The sequence below is a fragment of the Monomorium pharaonis genome, chromosome 2, assembly GCF_013373865.1.
Source record: "Monomorium pharaonis isolate MP-MQ-018 chromosome 2, ASM1337386v2, whole genome shotgun sequence".
NCBI lineage: Eukaryota > Metazoa > Arthropoda > Insecta > Hymenoptera > Formicidae > Monomorium > Monomorium pharaonis.
The window spans coordinates 1142342-1168622 of NC_050468.1; the positions used below are offsets into that span (position 1 = coordinate 1142342).

A 26281-nucleotide genomic window follows, 5' to 3' on the forward strand; every position below is an offset into this window, starting at 1 on the left:
TTTACGTATGTGCTGGAAATCTAAAAACGGTTTAAGTAAAAAATCTAAAAGAAATAAATTTATCCAAAATTTGGGACGTATATCTCAAATATGGAATAAATACATGTTTTTTTAGATGTTTAATTAACAAAAAAGCTTCACGTGATCAAAAATTCTAATTTTAATGAAACTTCCCAGGAAAAAATGTTTTATATATAAACAAATATAAATATGTACGTATAAAAAATATGTGCATATATGTTTGGTTTCCTTTCTTTTGCAAAATTTCTGTTTGACATAAAAAAGTAATAGTCATATTGAAAAGACAAAAACTAATAAATTAAAGAAAGGAAATTAGCATAAACATGCATGAACATATTTTTTATATATTCATACATATATATGTTTGTATGAAACATTATTTCCCGGATTAGTATAAATGTAGAGGGGGTAAATACATGAATGTAAAAATTTTCAGTTGGTGCTAAAAAGCAGTTTGAAGGAGTAAAGACACTCTTCAAAGATAAAGACATTTTTATCTTTTCTCGATAAAACTCGTAAACTAAATGAAAAGTAAAAAAATGTTTTGTACAGAAGTTATACAGTATAAATATCTCCACCCAAAAAAAATTTTTTGCTGATATAGACAGATTTCTTGATATTACAAACAAAATGTATCGCTAATTTTTGTATTTGCTAGAATTTTGGCTCTTGTATAAAATTAAAAAATTTTGCTTATATCAACTAGATTGATTAGATACATGACTACTTTGTCTTGAGAAAAAGTAGTCATGTTGCAAAACTCTAAGTTTTTAATCAAAAGATTTAAAAACTAGAGAGTTTAAGCATTCAGATGCTTTTATACTTCTACGACTATTTTTCACAAAAAAAATACAGATTTCAATATGACCTAAATTTTTCTCACATTTTGAGTATTCCGCTTTTTTAAGAACTGAACGTATAAATGGATAATATAATACATACATAGATAATATAAATAACACGTACGTATTAAATGTTAAATAAAAATATGTTAATTTTTCAGCAATTACTTTATAAACACTAGATTCATAAGAAGTTAGTTTAATTTATTAAAAATTTATTTCGAAAAATGAACAGCGTAGTCAAATAGATACTAAAAAAAATCTTTCAAATTTAACAAAAATTATGTATGTAAAAATTGAGACAGATGAATGCATAATTTCAAATAAGTATAACGCCGCGGAAAATTATCACATTTTAATTTTTTGAAAAACATTTTAAAGCTTTAACATTCTACTTTTAAATAAATTTTGGGGATTTCAATTTCCTTTTTTTTTCGCGAAACGGCACAATTTTATGGTTGATCCGTCAAAATAAAAATTTTTATGGAATTTTGCTGCATTACACCTGCTGTGAAAAAAATCGTGGAGACTCTGGCTTGGTCTACAATAGCTGGAGTAAGCATGGAGTAAGAAAACTAGACGTAAAAGGGTTAATCCAGTGTAAGAAAGCTGGTGTAAGGGCGTAAGCGAAATAAATTATTTTCATTTTGTCTTACTCCTACTCCTGCTTTTCTCTAACGCTCGGTGAATCACAGCGCAGAAGGAAATTACCTTACTCTTACTTCTTACTCCATGTTTACTCCAACTATTGTAGACCAGGTCTTTCTGTTACTTGGATCTTACAGCGAGATCTTTTCCCCTTATTTTGAGTGGTCGTTCATCGTTGTACAATTTTTTTTGACCGAGTTATCGATGTTGGGGCTTACTTAATAACAGAATGTTTTGTTGTTTAAAATCTTAAGATTAACTATAAAAATGAGATATTTTCCTTTATTTTGAAGATTTGACTTTACTTTCAAAATAGTGGGACTTTAAAGGTGTCCACGTTTTCTTTAACTTACACTCAAAAAAATGATCTTGCAACTTCAACAAAAATTATGTGTATAAAAATTAATTGAGATAAATAAATTATTAGTAAACACTGTGATATATGTATATATATTGTATCTAATCAATCTAGTTGATAGAAGCAAAATTTTTAAATTTTATACAAGAGCCAAAATTCTAGCAAATACAAAAATTAGCGATACATTTTGGTTGTAATATCAAGAAATCTGTCTATATCAGCAAAAAATTTTTTTTGGGTGGAGATATATATACTGTATAACTTTTGTACAAAACATTTTTTTACTTTTCATTTAGTTTACGAGTTTTATCGAGAAAAGATAAAAATGTCTTTATCTTTGAAGAGTGTCTTTACTCCTTCAAACTACTTTTTAGCACCAACTGAAAATTTTTACATTCATGTATTTACCCCCTCTACATTTATGCTAATCCGGGAAAAAATGTTTCATACAAACATATATATGTATGAATATATTGTTGTAAGCCGATTACAACTATATCTATTAAAATTGCGACACGCATCTTTCGAAAGACGTTGCAAGAAGCACCTCTTTCGAAAGACGCACAAGAATCCGCCGCGCTCACGGAAGTCCCGAGTAACTTCCGTGAGATTACAACAGCGCGTTCGGAAGCAGTTCGTATCGCCCTAGAAATAGGTCCTACGCTGCAAAATCAAACCGCAAGGCTACCGCGTTCCGATGTCGAAACGCTTAGCCTCGCGGAAGCTACCGACGCCCGGTCACTGGCCCCCGAAATTGCGCCAGATATCATAATATATAAACGCGACCACGCCGTGACCGAGCCGGAGAGAAACATAACAACGTCCGAGCCGCGTCGCGTACTATACACCTTATCGCGAGTGATACCTAACACCATCACAGCTGATTGTAAGCGCAAGAAACAGAAATAAAGACAACGAACAAGCACGTAAGAAGCGTCTTCTTTTCTTTTATACACCGAGCCGAACCTTCACCCTTTGGGTCCCAACCCTTCAGGCAGAACGATCCCAACTACCGACGGGAAAGAATTCCCAAAACGAGCAAACGCTCACAACAAAATTGGTGGCAGCGGTGGGATACAAGAAGACGTCAAGGACAAAAAACATAGAAAAAACAAATACAAGAAGCCGTCAAGAACAAAAGACATAGAAAAAACGGATACAAGAAGCCGTCAAGGACAAGAGACATAGAAAAAACGGATAGAAGAAGCTGAAACTAACAAAGGACCAGCAAATTCAAAAACTCGAAGGAAGCACAATCCTGCGAGAAGAAGACCAGCCGACAGTAAGACGAGCTGAGACAGCACCATCGTGTTATTCAGTGCGCGAGTGCAAAGATCTGTGCCAACGCGTCACTACACGGTGCTAAGTGTCCTTGAAGAACGAGCTTCGCTGCCGGGGGACGGAACGGCCGACTAGCCAACGAGAGGTGGACCACAACAAGGGGCGACGACTAGACAATTGTAGACTACGAGGAAAAGCAACACATCCTACTACAACGCCGTACGCGCCAGTCCATCCAGCGAGCTGACCTACGACAACCGCCATGCGCGCCGTTCTACTAATGTAAGTCAGAATTGTAACAAATATTTGCGCACTCTTTGTAATGTCCTGTGCGAAGAGCAACGCGATCGAGAAATAATAATACAGCAGAAAATTGACACCGCGCGAAAAAACGAGGCAACGCGAAGTTTAACCGCAAAAGAAAACGCCTGTCAAAAAAAAAAAGATTTTTTTTTATATACGCGCCAATCAATAATACCGTATCAGCGAATAAAACTTTGATTCAAGTACAACGCTCTAGCACGTACACACGCGACCGCGATAAGACGCTTAGCCGTGCGTAATCCGACTCCACCGATAATACTCGGGAAACGACCGCGAGACATACAGCATGCGAGCTGCACACTGTCTCGAATAATTCAAACAAATAATTAATGTCCCAAAACGGAGACAGCCCGCAAAACGAAGGCCAGCAGCCCTCGGGAGAAACAATAGATTCTCCAGAACACGAGGCAGTAGGCATAGCGGAAACCGCGTTACGCGATATACGAGACGCGACGCAACACGCGCTACGTGTTATAAGCGACCGCGGAACACACGTCGTCACCGAACGGGGAACCACAGCGGACGCACGCGAGTTTAGTTTGATAAACGCCGAACCTAATACGACGCGTGACTTAAACGGACGAAATCGGACCGACAATCGACTGACATCCAGTCCCACGACAATGGCTCACTCTCCCGCCGAAGCGTCCGGAAATATACCACAAAATGAAGTCGAAGCAGAAATATTACGACTTCATAATTCTCTGCATGAGGAAAATGACCATGCAGAAGAACGACCGGTACAGAGGTTCGTAACGTAAATCCGAACCTCCCGCCACGAGAAACAATGTTATTGCATGATGTTATGCATGAACTACGCGACCTGAAATTCCAATTAGGTCTAAGTAGAAGAAATCCGGGTTATCAGAGAAGGACGGAAGCACCCCTGAGACCCCAAAATTTTCACGATCACGCCTTAGATTTGTCGTACGGACGATCGAATAACGACATTAGAAATCAGCGCGGATCGACAGTAAATTTTTTGAGTATGAAAGAAGCGCGAAATATGATACCGGACATCGACGGCACACAGCGAAACCGCGTCCGCGAATTTATTAGCGCCGGTACATACGCGATGAAAAACATACACCCAGCCGACGAACATACCCTGCTAGAAGCCATCCTATGCACGAAATTTAAAGGTAAAGCAATGATGGACTTCTACACGCGCGATGTATACAGCTTCGAACAATTGAAAAGAGAGCTCGAAAATGAGTACCTTTCCAAACGGAGCACCGCACATCTGCAACAAGAGTTTAACTCGCTCAAGCAGAAACCCGCGGAAAGCGCGCAGGAATTCGGACGGCGAGTGGACCTGCTCGCCATGGAACTATATGAGTCCATGGAGGAGGGCAAGAACCACACTATCGAACAACAGCGAGCCATCCTGGATAATATTAAGGAACAGGCCCTGTATAACTACCAGATCGGTTTGCATGAAGACATCAAACTCCTGGTACGCACCCAGCGATACAGAACGCTGCAGGACGCGATATCCGGCGCCAGTGCCGAAGAAAAAGTAAGGGAACCTAACCGAAATCGGAAGGAAGACCCTCGCACCGTCCCCAAGTACGCACGAAATATTCTGCGATGCGGAAAGTGCGGCAAGAATGGGCATGACGGGCGAGAATGCCGCAGCAGCCGATACGCTAACCGGTTCGAGTTACCGCGACCGGAGGGACGGCCTCGCGTAAACACAGTGGAACTATACTGTGACCATTGCAAAAGGGCAGGCCACACCCGAAAAGAGTGTTGGTCCCTTCACGGTCAACCCAAGAAAAAAGACAATGACCGCCGGAGCGAAAAGCCTCAAATTATGAAAAGGATCGAAAACGGCAAGCGAGCGAGCAAGGAAATAAAAATGATTAAGCATACCGAGACAGCGAGCAGCGACGAGAGCTCGAGCAATGACGCAAGCTCCTCGCGCACAGCTGATGCGTATAGTGTGACACACGTGAAACATGCACGGGGCAGCGACACTGGCCTCGACATGATTACACTGCCCGTACGCGAAGCAGAGCGGGGCAAGATTGAGTTCCTGTTTGACACCGGCTCAATCGTGTCATTAATAAAATTAAAAACACTAAAGGGACAAACCAAAATCCACGATGAACACATCAAATTGACCGGAATAACCGGGCATTCTATTATGACACTAGGAAGAACGTCCGTGAACGCGGTAATGCACGACAAAAAAATCAAGCATCTGATGTACGTCATACGAGACGATGCCCCAATAGAATATGAGGGCATACTAGGAGCTGATTTTACAAGAAAAAATAATGTCACATGCAACTACGGGACTAAAACAGTAAGATTAGGCGACACCAAATTCAAACTGTACCCGTACCGCCGAGTCACTCTGCAGCCACGGAGCGAGACGATAGTGCAAGTCACAGCGAGTGTAAACACCCTGGGAGTCATTAACTCCGAGGAGATGGCACCGGGAGTATTCTTAGGAAGCTGCCTAGTAGAACCCGAAAATCACACGTGCCCAATAAGTATCATAAATACAAACGACAAAAAGGTCGACCTACAATTACCTCGTGTCGAAATTGAAAAAATAAATATAAACAACGCACCGGATACCCACACGGCAAACATAATCCGAGATGCATGGAAACATGAGATACCGATACCTCGCGCAGAGCGCATAATTAAACTACTTCAGTTAAAACATTTAAATGAAGAGGAAAAGAAAGCGATTCAAGCACTATGCGAAGAGTTCAGCGACGTCTTCTATCTAGAAGAAGATAAGCTCACATACACAACCCTCGTGGAACACGAGATACACACCAGGACAGAATCTGCGAGCGTGAATGTACGACCATACAGACTGCCCGAAAAACAAAAAACGGAAGTAGATAAACAAATCCATGAAATGCTAGAACAAGGAATAATCCGCCAAAGCAAAAGCCAATGGAACGCACCATTACTGGTCGTCCCAAAAAAACCTGACGCTACAGGAAAACCGAGATTCCGAGTAGTGGTAGATTTCCGAAAACTCAACGAAATTACAATCGGAGACTCTTTCCCGATCCCGAACATAACAGATATATTGGATCAACTCGGAAATGCAAAATATTTCACCACGCTCGATCTCGCTGCCGGATATCATCAGATATCAGTAGCAGAAAAAGATAAGGGGAAGACGGCATTCTCCACACCGTACGGGCATTACGAGTTCAATCAAATGCCGTTCGGATTAAGGAATGCCCCCGCGACGTTCCAACGCCTAATGAACTCAGTTTTAACGGGTTTACAAGGTCTCAAATGTCTAGTATATTTAGACAATATTGTTATTTACGGGCCGAGCCTGAGTGAGCATTACAAACGGCTAGCCGCTGTGTTAACACGGCTGAGAGACAGTAACTTGAAACTCCAGCCGGAGAAGTGCGAGTTCATACGCAAAGAGGTGAACTACCTAGACCACGTAATCACCGAGGACGGAATTTTACCCGATCCCAAAAAACTGGACGCCGTGGAGAAATTTCCCACCCCTACAAAAGTAAAGGACGTGCAAGCGTTTATTGGACTAGCGGGGTACTACCGAAAATTTATTGAAAATTTTTCAAAAATAGCGAAACCTTTAACAATGTTAACAAAAAAAGGAGAAAAATTCGCATGGACAACCACGCAACAAAATGCGTTTGACACATTCAAAATAAAATTAACTACCGCACCGGTATTAAAATATCCGGACTTCAGTGAAGAATTTCTCGTCACTACCGACGCGTCAGATTACGCGGTAGGAGCGGTGTTATCTCAAGGCACCGTCGGCCAAGACCGCCCGATCGCTTACGCAAGCAGAATAATGAATCGAGCAGAACAGAATTATAATACGACCGAAAAAGAATTATTAGCGATCGTATGGGCCGTGAAACATTTTCGACCATATGTATACGGCACAAAATTTAAGATAATTACGGATCACAAGCCACTCGTATGGCTATTTAATGTGACAGATCCAGGATCTCGTCTGATAAGATGGAGACTCAAGCTCGCCGAATACGATTACGAGATAATACACAAGGCAGGCAAAGGCAACACCAATGCCGATGCACTGAGCCGACACCCCGTAATAGAAGACACGGAGCACGTAAATACCGTCGAAGATAAAAACCGACAGGAAGAAGAGGAAGAAGAAGAAGAAACAACAAACCGGAAATACACGGAAAAAGAAAAGGAACAGATATTATATGAATATCACGACGCTCCTCTAGGAGGGCATCAAGGAATCGCACGTACGCTAAAAAGGATACGATTGGACCATAATTGGCGAGGAATCACGAAAGATGTGGAAGACTACATCGCAAAATGTGAACACTGTCAGAAAAACAAATTAAAAGCAAAAACAAAGATGCCTATGGTGATAACGGATACCCCCGAAAAACCATTTAAAAAATGCGCTATGGATATTGTGGGACCATTAACGATAACGACCACAGGAAATAAATATATCTTGACCTTCCAAGATATTCTTACGAAATTCAGCAAGGCGATCCCGATAGAAAGTCAGGATGCGAATACAGTGGCACGAGCATTTGCCACTAAAATAATTTTTGAACACGGAATACCAGAGAAACTACTCACAGACCAAGGTACGAATTTTACAAGTGAACTTTTCAAGAACGTATGCAAATTGCTGAAGATTGAAAAAATGCAAACTACTGTATATCACCCAGAGAGCAACGGAACAGTGGAAAGATCACACCGGACTCTGGCAGAATATTTGCGTCACTACATAAATACCGATCAAACAGATTGGGACGAGTGGCTACCGTACGCTATGTTTACGTACAATACGACACCACATACCGTAACCGGGCTTACCCCCTTTGAACTGATATATGGACATAGAGCGACTTTACCTACAGCCCTAAACCAACCGCCTAGACTGACATATTCCTACGACGACTATGCGCAGGAGCTACGAGAAAAATTGCGAGCCTCAAGCAGAATAGCAAAAGAAAAGGCACAAGAAGAAAAACAAAAGGCAAAGAAACAATACGACAAAAACTCAAGGCCAGCAAATTTTAAGGTCGGGGAAAAGGTATTGCTCTACGACAAAACCGTAAGACGCGGCCGATCGAAGAAATTAGACGCAAAATGGATCGGACCGTACAAGATAATCACGAAAAATAACGACGTCAACTATACGATAAAAATGGGACGAAAAACTATACGCGTACACGCGAACCGATTAAAACTATTCATAGAAGAGTAAAGGACTCACCAAGTAGCAGATCCGGGTACCGCTTCAGGAATAGTCACAAAATAATCCAAAGAAAGAACACAACAAAATGGTACACTAATAAAACGCGACACTACAAGCTAACTACAAAAAAAAAATCACAAACAAAATCCAAAACCAAACACTCATACACAACAGACGATCTTGACAAACGCCTTAACAAAACGACTTACTGCAAGACGCGACTGAGATTCTCGAATAGTTAGCACTAATAAGTACCAGCGCTATTGCGAATTATAAAAATACTTTATCGTCTGTAAAACAAATGTAATAAATAAGATAGATACAAAAGCAATATATTGTATATACACAACCACAACAAATATTGTAACACGAACCATCTCCCAAGCGAGCGTGTAATCTGAGTAAAAAAAAAAAAAAACCGAAAATTAACCAAGAGCCTTTTCTTCGTCGAAAATGACAACCAGCGGCGTTACCGCCTTAATCATAATAGCCATCATGATTTACATAATATATACAAAACAAACTAGCAAACCATCAAGGCCTAGCAAAGCAGGTTGTCATCTGAGAACAAAGTTGTAAGCGAAAACATCGCACCCTCGTTTTCTTATCTAACGGGGGAGGGATGTTGTAAGCCGATTACAACTATATCTATTAAAATTGCGACACGCATCTTTCGAAAGACGTTGCAAGAAGCACCTCTTTCGAAAGACGCACAAGAATCCGCCGCGCTCACGGAAGTCCCGAGTAACTTCCGTGAGATTACAACAGCGCGTTCGGAAGCAGTTCGTATCGCCCTAGAAATAGGTCCTACGCTGCAAAATCAAACCGCAAGGCTACCGCGTTCCGATGTCGAAACGCTTAGCCTCGCGGAAGCTACCGACGCCCGGTCACTGGCCCCCGAAATTGCGCCAGATATCATAATATATAAACGCGACCACGCCGTGACCGAGCCGGAGAGAAACATAACAACGTCCGAGCCGCGTCGCGTACTATACACCTTATCGCGAGTGATATCTAACACCATCACAGCTGATTGTAAGCGCAAGAAACAGAAATAAAGACAACGAACAAGCACGTAAGAAGCATCTTCTTTTCTTTTATACACCGAGCCGAACCTTCACCCTTTGGGTCCCAACCCTTCAGGCAGAACGATCCCAACTACCGACGGGAAAGAATTCCCAAAACGAGCAAACGCTCACAACAATATAAAAAATATGTTAATGCATATTTATGCTAATTTCCTTTCTTTAATTTATTAGTTTTTGTCTTTTCAATATGACTATTACTTTTTTATGTCAAACAGAAATTTTGCAAAAGAAAAGAAACTAAACATATATGCACATATTTTATACGTACATATTTATATTTGTTTTTATATAAAACATTTTTTCCTGGGAAGTTTCATTAAAATTAGAATTTTTGATCACGTAAAGCTTTTTTGTTAATTAAACATCTATAAAAACATGTATTTATTCCATATTTGATATACGTCCAAATTTTAGATAAATTTATTTCTTTTAGATTTTTTACTTAAACCGTTTTCAGATTTCCGGCACATACGTAAAAAAAGTAATAAATAATCTAAACTAAATTTTTCGAAGTACTAAATAAGTTTTGATCATCCCAATTTTTTAAACAAATATATTAAACAAATATTTTATTCTTAGTCGGATTAAAACCCGTGCAAATATAATAAGTTATTAGTATGCGCGTACGCGCTCGCTTCGGCTTAATATTAGAATTACGAAATAGTCCCTTTTTAATTTTTCAATTTATATATAATGCTATTTTTATTTAAAGAAAGGAGATAAATATGTATTGTATTTTTAATTACATCGTAATTAAAAGATGCTACAGTGTCTTGCGCCTAATGTAGAAAGACACGCGAGATTCTTTTCAGGGAGTTAATTTATTTTTTTAACACATAATTGAATAAATATGTAATTATACATAAATAATATATAATTATGTATGATAAAGAGCAATATATAATTTAAAAATTTATAGTATAAGTTTCTAATCTTCGGTCTTTAAATATAGTTATATGAGCAAACGAAAAAATATAAGAGCGAAGGAATGATAACGCGACAATTCTTATATGAGAACGAGCAAAAAAGTAATGAGAGCGAGCGAGATGATTACAAAAGCCAAGAGATCGTCGAGCGAAATGGTAATAGGAAGGAGTGAGATGAGAATAACAGCATGGAAAAAAAGCCAGCTCGAGCCTTTTTTTCCCCTCTTTGTATTGTTATCCTCATCTCGCTCGCTCTCCAGGCTCTCTTGTTGTCATCTCGCTCGCTCTCATTACCTTCTCACTCACTCTCATATAGCCGTCGCTTCGTGTACATAGCACGGAATGCAACCAGAATTGTGCACATATGAGTTACCCGCTCGCTCAAACGTGCACATTGGCTACGTAGTTCATGTGCATAATTTTCGAAGTTCACAGAGGCGTATCGAGATTGAAGATCACCTAAAACCAGGCCGTGTCGTCTTTCAGCCTTCTCTCTGGTCGCTTTCAAACAAACCTAACCCTAGAAAAAAACCTATTATTTCGTGTCGCACAGACATCGTGTTATCATGTGTCATCGCATAACGGTCGCAATAAAGTCAAGCAATGCAAAGTAATAAATATTAGTGAATATGACAACTCATTGCATTTCTCAAAAAACAAGCATAAGGCTTCCCAGATAACACAGTGTCTTCTTAAAGAATTCATAAAGTAGTCTTCCTTTTTGAACAGTAATTCCTGAGGAATTCATAGAAGAATACTTTAAGAATAACGTAGGAAATTACATGCACCATGATTCGAATTCCTCAAGACTTCTTAAAGTATTCATATAGAATTATTTGTTAGAATTCCTCAGAACTTCTTAAAGTATTCATATAAAATTACTTGTTGAAATTTCTCAGAACTTCTTAACGTATTCATTAGGACTTCTCAAAGTATATATCTCAAACGGAATTAAAAAATTTATTTTCAAAATTTCTGATAAATGTTCCAATTTTTATAATATTGGAACTTTCTGAGAAAAATTTAAAAAATACAAATTTTAATTAATTTTGTAAAAGGAAGAAGATTATACCATGTTTCAGCGAAGCCATAGTCGTACCTGTTAAAGCATGTTTAATTTCTGTACCTGAAAAAACGGTCAACCCATCCAAGTGTTAACCATCGCCAACGTTGCTTGACTTCAAAGACCGTACGCATCCTAACGCCCCGTGATGATTCATGAACACTTCGTGTTTATGCATACATATTTGTTATAGATTATTACAATAAATGTTGTCAGAAGGATGAAACATATGTATAGTTAACACAAACGAGAATAAATGTTGCATCATGCGTGAAACGGAATGCGACACTCTGTCGTTGCAGATCAGCACGCTCTTAAGTTGTATATTAATTGTTTTGTTAATTATATATAGCGCATTTCGTGTATAAAAGTATTAACATTTATTAAGCAATATATAATTATAAAAATGTAATTGAGATTATCCAAACACTCGAGTAATTTCTGATGAACACTCAAAGTATTCCAAATAATAAATCGCGAAGTATTCATTGCAATGAACTCTTAAGGAATGCTTCAATGTGAACTCATTGTAATTAATTCCTCAAGAATTCTTTATGTATTCATTTTTTTACTTCGCCAAGTATTCTTTAAAATGACTTCTCTATGAATACTTTAAATATTCCAAATAAGAAATCGCGAGGTATTCATTACAATGAACTCTTAAGGAATACTTCAATGTGAACTCATTGTAGCTAATTCCTCAAAAACTCTTTATATATTCATTTTTCTACTTTGCCAAGTATTCTTTAAAATGACTTCTCTATGAATACTCTAAATGTTCCAAGTAAGAAATCGCGAGGTATTCATTACAATGAACTCTTAAAGAATACTTCAATGTGAACTCATTGTGGCTAATTCCTCAAAAACTCTTTATGTATTCATTTTTCTACTTCTCCAAGTATTCATTAAAATGACTTCTTCAAGAATTTGTTTATCTCTGTATCATCTGGGTTTCAAAGCAAAACGCTTAAAGTTTTGACGACAAATGATATTAACAAATTCCTCGACAAAAAACTTTGTTGCGTGGAAATCCGCGAGCGTCCTGAGATTTGATTTAGAATCTAAAACTGTAACGAACATACGACACTGCGGAAGTTCGGCGGGGGTACGTAGGCGCGTCGTTCAGGTGCGAACATATTCAATTAACCGAGGCTTGACGACGTCTCAAAACATTTGATAATCTAATAATAACAAAAAGGAACGTTCGTTATTAGACGGTGAGTCACGGAGCATGGCTCTCAAACGTTTCGCATCATTAGAACGTCGACTCAACGCGGACGCGAATCTTAAATCCGAGTATTTCCGAGTTCTTAAAGAATATTTAGATTTAGGACACATGTCGCCGATAACAAGCATTGATGATAACGGTTATTACTTGCCGCACCATCCGGTGATAAAACCTTCTAGTAATACAACTAAGATCAGAGTCGTCTTCGACGCGTCGGCCTCCATGAGCACGGGCCTTTCTTTAAACGACGTATTGATGGTCGGGCCAACAATACAAGATAAATTATTCGCCCATTTAATTAGATTCCGCTCGTACAAATATGTCATGACTGTCGATATAGAAAAGATGTATCGTCAGGTCTCATTACATGAGGACGATCGTCGATATCAGAGGGTGCTTTGGCGTCGGGAAAATGAAGTGGAGACTTTTCAACTGAATACCCTCACTTTCGGGTTTACTTCGTCCCCTTTCCTTGCCATACGCACGTTACAAAAACTCGCGGACGACGAACGTGCTTCGTTTCCTAAGGCGGCCGAAATTGTTAAAAAACATTTTTACGTCGACGATTACTGACCGGCGCGGATTCCATCGACGAATGTCGAGACACGTGAGACCAAATCATCGCCTTATTCGCGAAGGGCGGCTTTTCCATCCGACAATGGGCCTCAAACGATTCTCGAATCATAGAAGATTTAGATACCGGTATTCAACACGCGAAATTTACATTTAAAATTGATTCCGCATTGAAGACATTAGGCATCTCATGGGAAATACGCGATGACAAAATTTGTTATTGCTCCAAACCGATTAAGATTGCGGAAAGATTAACAAAACGGAAATTGCTATTCGATATCGCGAAGATATTCGATCCATTAGGATTATTGGGTCCAATTATTCTGTACACAAAAAGAATAATGCAAGATATCTGGCGATCCGGTTTAGACTGGGACGAATCTGTTCCGCAAACGATATATACTGATTGGCTACGGTTCGTGCAGCAATTTGATATAATTAACCAGTTTTTGATCAATCGCGAATTATCACTAAGCAGCCGCGACGGATATTAACTCCATGGGTTTTGCGATGCAAGTAATGTCGGATACGGAGCCGTCATTTACGTGTGGTCGCAGGAAAATCACAATCGAGTCACTGTCAAGCTCTTATGCGCGAAATCGCGAGTCGCCCCGTTGAAAACTACGACGATACCGCGTGAATTGTGCGGCGCATTATTGCTTGTTCAATTGATACAAGAGATCTATCGAGCTTTAAGCAGAGCTCCTAACAAAGTCGTTCTTTGGTGCAACTCGACCATTGTTTTGCACTGGATAAAAACCCCGTCTCATCTTCTTAAAACATACGTTGCAAACCGCATCGCCGAAATACAACATCTTACCAATGCGAGCAAGTGGCGACACATTCGATCCAAAAACAATCCGGCGGACGCAAGGGGCCAGTTACCTCGGGAATTTATGCAGAACAAAACGTGGTCAAACGGGCCTTCATGGCTAATCGAGCACGAGAACGAGTGGCCTTCCGTAATCACTCGACAGATCGAAATACCGGAACTTAAACAAAATTCATGCTTCGAGGTAACAACACGCGACTCGACTATTCTTGGGGCATACTCTTCATACGCAAAATTACTAAGAGTCGTGGCGTACTGTCATCGTTTATTGCTTCACAAAAAATATTCCGGTCCTTTATGCGCAGAGGAAGTTGAAGAAGCCGAAAATCGCGTGTTGAACCTCTTGCAAGCCATCGGTCTCTTAGACGAATTCAAACGGATCAAAAATCGAGCCACCGCGACCAGCAAACATAAGATCGACAGATTGAATCCGTTCATAGACGAAAACGGCCTGATTCGCGTAAGTGGGCGAATTAAGATGTCAAACGTGCCATTCAATTAAAAACATCCGATTTTGTTACCGAGCTATCACCCGGTTACGGACAATATTATTAGAGAAGTCCACACAAAACATTATCACGCGGGAATCCAGACTACGCTTCATATGATCCGCCAGAAATTTTGGCTATTCGACGAACGTAATCAAATCAGAAAAATTATACGCACGTGCAAGCGTTGTTTTCGTTTCAACGCAATTCCCGCCGATTATAAGATGGCCGACCTTCCGCGATCGCGAGTCTGCGAAGCGTTTCCCTTCGCGAATACAGGAATTGACTTTTGCGGCTCGTTTAATATCAAAGAGAAAAAATTTCGAAATAGAACTCGGATTAAAGTCTACGTCTGCGTCTTTGTCTGTTTTTCAATAAAAGCAACACATCTCGAGATCGTAAACGATCTAACCACCGATGGCTTCATCGCGGCATTACGGCGCTTTATCGCGAGGTGGGGGATGCCGAAGCACATCTATTCCGATAACGGAACTAATTTTATAGGCGCAAATAGCAAATTAAAGAAAATGTACGCGCTCTTTAATTCCGATGTACACCAAGAACGTGTAGCTAAATTCGCCAGTGATCACCGTTTCACGTGGCATTTCGCACCCCCCCCCCTCCCACGCGCCCCATTTCGGGGGACTGTGGAAAGCCATGGTGAAACTTTTCAAATATCATTTTAAACGGGTAGTTAAGGATAGTTTATTTACGTTCGAGGAGTTAAACACCCTTGTTGTAGAGATCGAAGGAATACTGAATTCCTGACCTATCACTCCATTATCAACGGATCCGAACGACTTGCTGACTTTGACGCTCGCGCATTATCTTATTGGTCGAACGACCACGTTCCTGCCCGAGGACCGGTTGATCGACATCCCAAACAACCGCCTTTCAACTTGGCAGCATATCACTAAGGTTCGCCAGGATTTTTGGTCACGCTGGAGGCTCGAATACCTAAACAAACTGCAACAACGTTCCAAATGGAACAAGGATGGCCCGAGCGTTTCTACCGGAGATATCGTTCTTATCAAAGACCGAAATCTGCCCTGCACGCAATGGCTGCTTGGTTGAATCGTGGAATTGCATCCCGGCAAGGACATCAACAGAGTCGCCACAATAAAAACGGCGAGCGAAAAGTTGCAGAGAGCAGCAAAACTCCTATGTCCACTCCCGTATATAAAGCCGTTGTAGACGCACTTTGTAGTATAATAATATGACTTATCATAACATTAATCTAACATTGTAACAAATGCGTTCAATTATGTAATATACACACGATGCGACGTCGATAAGGTAATACAAACGATGCGACGCCGAAAAGGCGATACACACGATGCAATACTTGGTACCAAGTCAACTTTTGAAGCGCACAAACTCTGACACAACTCAGGGCGCAAACCCCCAAGCGTGGTTGTATACACAGGAAAGAGTGCATAATACAGCTCCGAAAGATATTCACACGAAATCACTATGTGTACACGATAGTGAAATAAGCGATTAAATTGTTCGGTACCCTCTCAACGGGGGGAGGATGTTGCGGAAACCCGCGAGCGTTCTAAGATTTAGTTTAGAATCTAAAACTGTAACGAACATACGCCGCGGAGGTTCGGCGAAGTACGTAGGCGCGTCGTTCAGGTGCGAACATATTCAATTAACCAAAGCTTGACGACGTCTCGAAACATTTGATAATCTAATAATAACAAAAAGGAACGTTTGTTCTACATAAATAATTTTGATAGTAACCGTCAAATCGCGAGCTACGAATTGTTTTTGGTTTACCTGAAAGACGCGTTTGCATCAGAAGCCAAGACTTCCAGAATAATAATCTGTGCAAACTGCAATTTGCTCGATAGTAGTGTAGAAGTAAAATTGTAACACTAAGATGAGTTTTATAATAAACTGAGTAACGCGAAAACACGAAGTGAAACTAATCTTTCATTTCCCACAAAACAAACTTGATCATACACATCGCAACAAAGGTAAATTTTTTGTCTTATTAGAATTAGTTTATTCAAAATTAAATAGAAATAAAGTTTTCTTTTTAATTGCGGGAGGAGAGGCTCCGCTCCCCGTAAACTTCTCGCCCCCCCCCCCAAACCCTCCGCCTTTCGCTCTGAACCACTTCTCGCCATCGTCATATTCTACGCACTCGTAAAAAAAAAAAAATAGAATGTGTTACTTGTGCGGATTGGCTATTTCCACTTGTGCGGACGCACACACTCGTTGAAAATAGCCGACTGCACTTAGCCGACTGTAACAAACATCTATCATTACTTTCTACTAAACACAAGATATATGTTAATAAATAGATTTAAAATATATAAAGTAACTATAAAAGTAACTACTAAGTTATAAGTTATCAAAAAATGTAAACCAAGTTAAGTAACAGAAAGGAACAAATTAAGTTATTTTTAAAATGTAATATGATCTTAATTTAAAACATACTTTAGTCAATAATCTGCCAGTACGTATGTCCGAAAAGGCCCAATGCTGATCCAGAGAGGAGCTTAGCAGATAATCACCGGTTGGATGCAGAGACAGTCCAGTCACAGGTGCGTCATGAGCTTTCAATAACAACGTTGTTTGACTGGTACTAACGTTCCACACACGAATTGTAGTGTCGGGTGATGCAGTCATTACTATGTCCTCTTCCGGATGATAAATAACTCGTGTAACCTACAAAGATAGTTAAGAAAATTAGTACATTCTAAAAAATAATAAGACAAAAATTAAAATTATAATTGTACTTACTTTCTTTGTGTGACCTTTGAGAATTGCTACTACTTGTTCGGTATCTTTGTTAAAGACAGTAGCATTTTTGTCGGCACCGCCTGTTAAAATTTTGCTGGTATCGGTACTGTGAATATCAAGCGCCAGAATTCCAGGCACACTAGCAGAATGAAGTCCCTAAAATTATACAATTAATTATTTACAAATATTTTTTAATAATGATATATAATTTGTCTTATTTATGTAATAAACAATTTTTTGAATTATTATCCAATTTTGTTATTATATCTTGTATTACTAAAAATTAAAAAGTTTCCTACACAATTAAATTTATTTTTTCTTAGGTCTAAATTATAGCACCAAATACTTTTTTATCAGTAGTGTCATAAATAATCATGTTCAAAAAATCAAACAAAAAAAAATATAAATATAAATAAGCAGAAGATCACTAAAAAAAAGTTGAATAAGTCTCCTAAAGAAAATGTAGTCAAAAGCAAATGTACGGAAACGGCTGGTTTTCAAAATATTTAATTTTTAACCCTTTAACTGGGACAGAAATCAATGTTTTATGCCATTTTTGTAGTAAAAAAGTTTTTGCAATTTCATCCACCAATTTATTCTTTACATTTTTAGAGTCATTAATTTCAAATTTTAGATCAAAATTTCAAAATTCAAAATAACGGATTCAATATAAAAACCCATTTTCAAGAAATCTGTTTTTAAAAACTTTGATGTGCCATATTTTATCTACCATTTTTAATTTTGTAATTTTAATATAAAATTTAGATTTAGCGACCCAAAAACCCTGCCCAGATAACACAGAGATGAACAGAAACTCATAAAGAAGTCATTTTAGTGAATACTTGGAGAAGTAGAAAAATGAATACATAAAGAATTCTTGAGAAATTAACCACAATGAGTTCACATTGAAGTATTCCTTAAGAGTTCATTGCAATGAATACCTCGCGATTTATTATTTGGAATATTTAAAGTATTCATAGAAAAGTCATTTTAAAGAAGACTTGGCGAAGTAGAAAAATGAATACATAAAGATTTCTTGAGGAATTAGCCACAATGAGTTCACATTGAAGTATTCCTTAAGAGTTTATTGCAATGAATACCTCGCGATTTATTATTTGGAATACTTTGAGTGTTCATCAGAAATTACTCGAGTGTTTGGATAATCTCAATTACATTTTTATAATTATATATCGCTTAATAAATGCTAATTTATACTTTTATACACAAAATGCGCTATATATAATTAACAAAACAATATATTAACAAATATGTATGCATAAACAAGAAGTGTTTATGGATTATCACGGGGCGTTAGGATGCGTACGGTCTTCGAAGTCAAGCAACGTTGGCGATGGTTAACACTTGGATAGGTGACCGTTTTTTCAGGTACAGAAATTAAACATGCTTTAACAGGTACGACTATGGCTTGGCTGAAACATGGTATAATCTTCTTCCTCTTACAAAATTAATCAGAATTTATTTTTTAAATTTTTCTGAGAAACGTTCCAATATTATAAAAATCGAAACATTGATCAGAAATCTTGAAAATAAATTTTTTAATTCCGTTTGAAATATCTACTTCGAGAAGTCCTAATGAATACTTTAAGAAGTTCTAAGGAATTCTAACAAATAAATCTATATGAATACTTTAAGAAGTCCTGAGGAATTCGAATCATGGTGCATGTAATTTCCTACGTTATTCTTAAAGTATTCTTCTATGAATTCCTCAGGAATTACTGTTCAGAAAGGAAGACTACTTTATGAATTCTTTAAGAAGACACTGTGTTATCTGAGTGTAAGAACGTATTTTTAAGAAAATCTGATTATTTTTTAAAACTGATGCGTCATATTCAATCCGCCATTTGGAATTTTGCAATTTTGACCTTAAATTCGAATTCAGCGACCCCAAAAACCTTGGAATACTTGCCATTATAAAAATTCTGGTAGTTTAACTTTTTTTTTCAAGATGCACATGTGTCATTCACACTGATGGCACGTCTTATTTTTGCACATATGTGTCATTCACAGCAAAGAGATTAATTATGTAGATTATGTAAACAATTTTTGAAGTTTTCGTGTAAAAAAACTCCGATGACCACGACCTTGACATATGTTGTCAATGATGTCAGTTAACATAAAAAACACTTTGCAAAAATCAATTTTACAACAAATTGTTATAAACAAATAGTTAAACTGATTATTAAAAAAACGATTACGCCAATTAATTCGACGGAAAAAAAAACATACGAAAGAAACAATATTTTTCACGTTATTCGATTTTTGTTTATTTATTCTTGTTTTTATTATTTTCGACTTCCGTTTCCAGTGACTAAGAGTGTGACAGATGTGTGAGGGGTGTATAATTGTATGAATAAAAAAAGCGATTGAGAGTTACAGTTTATTTGCAAAGCAGAGGTGAGAGTGAGAGTGTTGGGTGGAGGGAGGTAGAAAGATGTTAAATCGGGAAGTTCATTAATTAGATAGGATTTAGGGATTTAAGAGAAGCATGGTAGGTATAGAGTAAGCACGGAGTATACAGGAGATTTAGGAGAAAAGCGCGTAAAAGAAGAGAATAGGAGGGGGCGAAGAAAGTGACGTGAGCCGGTTAGTAGGTAAACAAGAGAAATGACAAACAAGTGTGTTAGTTAGATAGTTGAATATTTGAAAGTAAGTTAGAATAGGATTAGAGGGGTTATGGTTGAAATGAGAGACAAAGGTAAAAAAGGGATGAGAGTAAAGGAACAAAATGGGAGAGGGGGTGAAAAAAATGGAGAAGAAAAAAGAGGGAAGAGATAAAAAAAGAGAAGTTGTATGGAGGAAGAGAGAAGGGAATGAAGGAATGTGAAAAAGTAAATAAAAAAAGAAAAAAATTCTGCAAGTTTTTGGAGTTGGACGATCTTAAACGGAGATGTGAAAGACGATGAGAGAGAGAAATGGGCATATGTAGTGTAACCGCGCTCGCGAGCGACGGCCAACTTCGCCTCCGTCCCTCGTCGCGGCCCTGAGCCGCCCGGATGCCGGGGCGACCGTTCCTCGTAATTTTTCAATGCAATACGTAATTGGGCGCCAGGTACGTTAAGCGTACCACTCTGTTTACGCCAAACCACAAAGTAGCGTTACGCTATTGAGATCGCGAGAAAGACGGGCGCTCGTCAGGCAACCGGAGCGTTAGCGGCTCCGATAGCCAGTTACTTAGCCCTAAAATGGCAGAGGAGGAGGTTCGACGCAGGCGGATGGAATCGGGAAGGCAAGAGAACTATTAAGACAACGTAAAGTTAACAATAAAATTGACAAATATATTTAACAGTAAACAATACAGGATTATACAGCTCTGTTGAGCGGCAATAGTGACTCGCGCGCGTTACAAGCTGACGACCGCTTGAAATTAAATTTGGCGAATACGAGACAATTAACGAACGGGTTATTTTACGTACGCGGGAATTTTCCGACTTGTCTACGCTTTATCCTGCGTCGTTGGTGGACGCCAAACTCCCGATAGAATAACGGTTTCGCCAAGAGTGATCGGGACGAACAGTAGCTCCGAGCCGACGCGACGGACTCGTGCTCTTCCACGCGTTACAAGATCCCGCAAGTAATATGCGCGATAATTATTATAAGCTCGCCAACGAGGCGGTACAAAACAATGACATTAAATCGGACGAAGGCGCAATTACAAAGTGATTCGCGATACAAATGTGACAAGGTAAATTAGAGTTTACGGAATTATAAATGCGCGACGGTCTGCAATAGAATTAACGACAGTAACTCACGATACGATCACGCTACAGAAATACAGGGGACTCGGCTGCGGATCGGAACGCATACGCAACGTAACGGCAATACAAAACGAACAACACGGAGCGAATTCACGTGGACGGGCGCGATCGGGCGAGGTAGCGATATTCCAATAATTTCGCGCTCTTTCGTAACTTTACTCGAACGTCGGAAAATATAGCAATAAATTCGCGATTTTTCCCGCAACTCGCCTAACCGCGAAATCGGTGGCTTTACAAAGTTATCGTGGCGCTCGTCCAAGTCTGCCTCGTCCGGATCGGGATGATCTCCGGTTTCTGCGTCCTCTCTCACAAAGATCGCAGCTCGGGACTCCGGAGCACACACACTGATTACAACGTCCGCAGCTCGAGTAAAGAATCCTGGATCCTGCGGGGGCCGCTCGTCGACACGCCCCACCTTGCCTCTGATAAGCCGGGCCCTTATTGGGCGCGATTTTCCAAAATCGACTTGCGCGCGACGCGCAAGTGCACGCCGTCGCTTGCTGATCGATCCAAGCGCGGTGGTCGATATTGTTGGGCCCCGTGCACGAGAATTTTAGGCGCTTTTCTCTGCGGCAGATTCCTTTCTCCTTGCCAGGCGCATCCTCCACCACCGGGACGTTATTTCCTCCACGACGAGGGCGTTTACTGATTGTAAGCTGTCGCAATCTCCGCTGGAACTTGTACGGGATCGGATTTGAAGTCGCCCCGTCGGGACACCAGCCTTGCACGCCTTCGCTGGAACCTGAAAGCGTGATTCGGCGGCAGTATCGGAATTCTCGTACGATACAAATTGTAGGCAAGAAAAGGGCGGTATTACCTACGGACCTCTGCTCGAAAAGGGTCTCCGTTACTCCCTCGATGTCCGCTCACTCTGCGACCTCCGGGAAGGTTCTCCGTCGAGATGAGACGTTCAAAAATTACAAAATAGATCGCTGTTGCCACCGATTCCCGCCGCACTCGCGATGTACAGCGCTTGTAAGAATCTTAACAATTAGCGAAGGGACAACACACGAGACGACACACACAGAAAACACGACTTATCACGCTTCCGCGTCCGTTCCTGAGCGGGAGGACGCAGAACCTGCGTGATGTTAACGCGTAAAAGCCGCTAAGGCCCTTGTGACGGACAGCAGCCTGCGGCTGTCACGTCACAGTAGAAAGAAGAGAAGGGTCGGTAATAGATTACGTGATAAGGAACGAGGAAATAAGAGAAAAAGGATAGATAAATTGGTGGTAGAGGATAGAGTAGATTCTAATCATCTGCTAGTGTCGGTTTGGATAAGAGGAAGGAGAGGGGAGAGAAAGAGAGAAAAGAGAGCCAGAGAAAAAAGGAGGGGAAATGCAGTAATCAAAGAAAAAAAAAGAAAATAATATCTTTTGAATGACTTGGTCAATAGGCAAATAGAAAAGAGGGATGAAAAACTGGTGCTATTGTTTGTAGATTTGAAGGCAGCTTTTGGTAGATAGAGAAATCTTGTTTTTGTCTGAAATGAGAAAGAGGAAGTGAGAGAGGATTTAGTAAGGAGATTCTCTCTAAGTAAATTAGGTTAGAGCGATTAATATGTTTACAAAGGTTCTTATTAATTATAAGTTAATTATAATTATGAGTTGTAAACGGAGTCGGGAGTCTGTACCCCGCAAGAGATCGGAGATTAAAGATGTATAATTATTTTCATTCTGTTGTATTGTTCTTGTCCTTGCTGCTTAGTCTGTTTATGATTATTTGAGTATTTAGTTGAGTAAACATTGAAATTTATTTTTTAATATTTTGCCTTTTAAAACTTTGCCTCTTCAATTTTTACATATATTGTTCGCTAAATAATTATAGTTTAAAAATAGGCAAAAATTGACGAAGAAGTAATTCTCTATTTTTTTTAGCAATAAATATAATTATATGTCATATGCGAGCTTTTAATAAAATAAGCGCACGTTGTTGGTGAAAAACGGAGCGAATAGGCACGCGAGACGAAGTGGGGAAATCGATGAAGAATCGAAGCAAGCGGCATGACACGCGTTCTCGTTTCGACCATCGAACCAAAAATATTAAATTGTACGTCACGTGGACTTTTTATTTTAAAAATTAAAAATTATTGTTAAGCAAGATCAAAGTTCTTTTCTTATTGATATTCATCCTATCTACGCACATGAGACCCATGACGAAGAGTAGGTTGAATTTGAAATTTTCAGAAAATTAGTGTCTTATGATTTGCTATCATTTACCATCAAAATAAAGTCTAAAATCAAGGGCAAAAATACAGGCTATTTTGGAGATCACTCTTTAAAATAGTCTTAATTCCAAGTTTATGCATTTGCATCTTAATGCAGTTATTAAAATAAAAAGACGTCATAATTGATTATAAATATTTGAAAATTTTGTGCCGCTTTAAAGCCTTCATTTTAAATTTATATTAGCAAATTTTAAAATTTTAACTAAAAATTCGAATTCCTTGATTTAAAAAATTGTTAGATTTGAACAATTTTAATAATATTTGCTAAAAGATACAAGCAATAATTTTAAGCGGTTATACTCGTTATGAACATTCAAAAAGTTAAACGTATTCAGAACTTAATTGGTTAAGATATTATTGAGATCCAATTATCTCGAGTGCTCGCAAATAATCGAGTTGTATACAAATATATACAGAGCAATGTACTCGCACTACGTTTTTACTTGATGCAAGACACTACCACATTTTTAATAGTAATTAATACATTTTTTAAATATTTTGTTGCGTAAAAAATTATCTAAAAGAAAACTTACAGGATGTGATGCAAGTGTCTGGAATGATCGAATATTGTCCTGAGACATAAGATCTTCCGGCACTGAGCGTCCACGTCGTTTTCGTTCTTGAGTAAGAACGGTCGCTCGTTCTTGAAGTTTCTGTACTACATCTTCAGTGATGCCAGCTTGTTCCATTGGTTGAGTTGCTGTACCACCAGCTTCTACTGCCACAGCCTGAAGAAAAAAATATTAATTATTACAAATTACATAAACACATGTACAATTCAATAAAAAGTCAATAAACAAACATGTATAATAAGTATAATAAATTTAATCCACAATTTAAAAATAAAAATTTAATATGTTTAATTCATATAAACGTTTCAAAATTTATTTATCCTTCAGCATATAAAAAATAATTTTAAAAATTAACAATAATACAAAATAAGGCCAAAAATCGTCTGTTTCGCCACTCTTAAATTCCGACTTGAATTTGGTGTTGAACAATGGTTATATATAAGACATTAATTCCCTAGAAGTTTCAGATTGGGCCCATTTTTTATTTTCAAGATATGGCAGGTCAAAGTTTGCATTCTGCAACGCTAACACAGGCACATACAAAAAAAGTGGTCTGTCTTTGGAACCTCATTAGTCAATCTCTATGTATTTTGACGTGTTGAACACAAATCCGGTGTCAGAATTGTTCCATCACCCACCTCTCTTTTAAATCGAAAAATGACCTAAAAATCTTTGAAAATCATAATTTCGTTGCACGCAAAAAGCAGTGGATGATGGGGCAATTCTAATACCGGATTTGTGTTCAGCTCAAAATACATAAAGATATCAAGATTTGGTCCGTGATACAGACCTTTTTTGTGGGTGGCTATGCTGCATTGCCGCACCAAAATACATTTTTCAAACATTTAAGTTTATCCATGAATTTTTTTGTTACCATATCTTTAATAATTTTATAAATACAGTTATTTAAAAATAATGATAGGTGGTAATCACGTAGTGTCTCGACATTCAAAAAATTAAATGTGACCTTAAAAGTAAATCTAAATTGCAATCTTGCCAATAAGACTGAGGCAAAAAACAGGTCAAAAATTGTTTATTTCACCACCCTTGAATTTCGATTTGAATTTGGTGCTAAACAATAGTTATATATAAGACATTAATCCCCTAGGAGTTTCAGATTGAACCTACTTTTTATCTTCAAGATATGAGAGCTCAAAGTTTACATTTTTCAACACTAACATGCAGACAAAAAAGCAAAAAGATCTGTTTCTGAGACCCCATTCTCAATCACAGTCAATCTCTATATTTTGACGTGCTAAACACGAATCCGGCGTCAGAATTGTTCCATTACCTATCTTTTTTTTTTAAATCAAAAAAATGGCTTTAATAAACTTTAAAAATCGTAATAATTTTGCTGCATTTCCGGATTTGTGTTCAGCGGCTCAAAATACATAAAGATATCAAGGTTTGGTCCGTGATACAGACTTTTTTTTGTTGATGGCTGTGCCACACTAAAAAAAATTGACCTGTATCACGGACCAAACCATGATATCTTTATGTATGTTATGTATGTTGTTTACGTCTTGTATTTTCAGGAAAAAAATATTTGACTTTCTTTTCAAAAAAAGTATTTACACTGGGTGACTACCACCTTAACTTGTCTTCGGACAACTGCCAAAAACGAACTACCGTGACTTTCGGTTACAAAATAGTACAAGAGCATAGTTGAAACTTTTAACTACCACTAGAAGTATTATTTTTTCTTAAATCAAAAAGACATAACGTGTTAAATTTAAGCAATAAATAGTAACCACCCACAGTGACTTCAAAGAGTTAATATAGAATTATCTAAGCACATTTGACTAAATATAAAATTAATCCTAAAACAATACACCAGAGTAGTTTTGTACCCCACCGCAAAATTTGAATTTACCTCCTAATTTAACAGAAAAAAAAATCAACTCAAGACACCTTAATTTAAATTAAAGTCTTATAAAGGAATGGCAAGATCAAAAGTGTATTACCAATTTTAGTAAACTTTAGATATGTTGCAGAACATAAAAAATATTAGACTCATATTTTTTTAGCGGCATATTTCAATGTTTAGGAATTAAAATCACC

The 26281-nt window shown here is 38.4% G+C and overlaps 1 protein-coding gene across 2 annotated transcripts in view; it reads right to left on the bottom strand.

The window, feature by feature from the left end:
- LOC105831373 (pre-mRNA-processing factor 19) overlaps nt 1-26281 on the bottom strand; it is a 210192-nt gene that overhangs the window by 136825 nt on the left and 47086 nt on the right. For both annotated transcript variants that reach the window (XR_004962215.1, XM_036282922.1), the window contains exons 4-6: nt 24182-24376; nt 17645-17800; nt 17339-17569 (exon numbers count right to left, since the gene is read on the bottom strand). Coding sequence is in view for 1 of the 2 variants with exons in the window: in XM_036282922.1 (XP_036138815.1) it covers nt 17339-17569; nt 17645-17800; nt 24182-24376 (582 nt within the window). In the remaining variant the exon portion in view is untranslated. The remainder of the gene's footprint in view (nt 1-17338; nt 17570-17644; nt 17801-24181; nt 24377-26281) is intronic.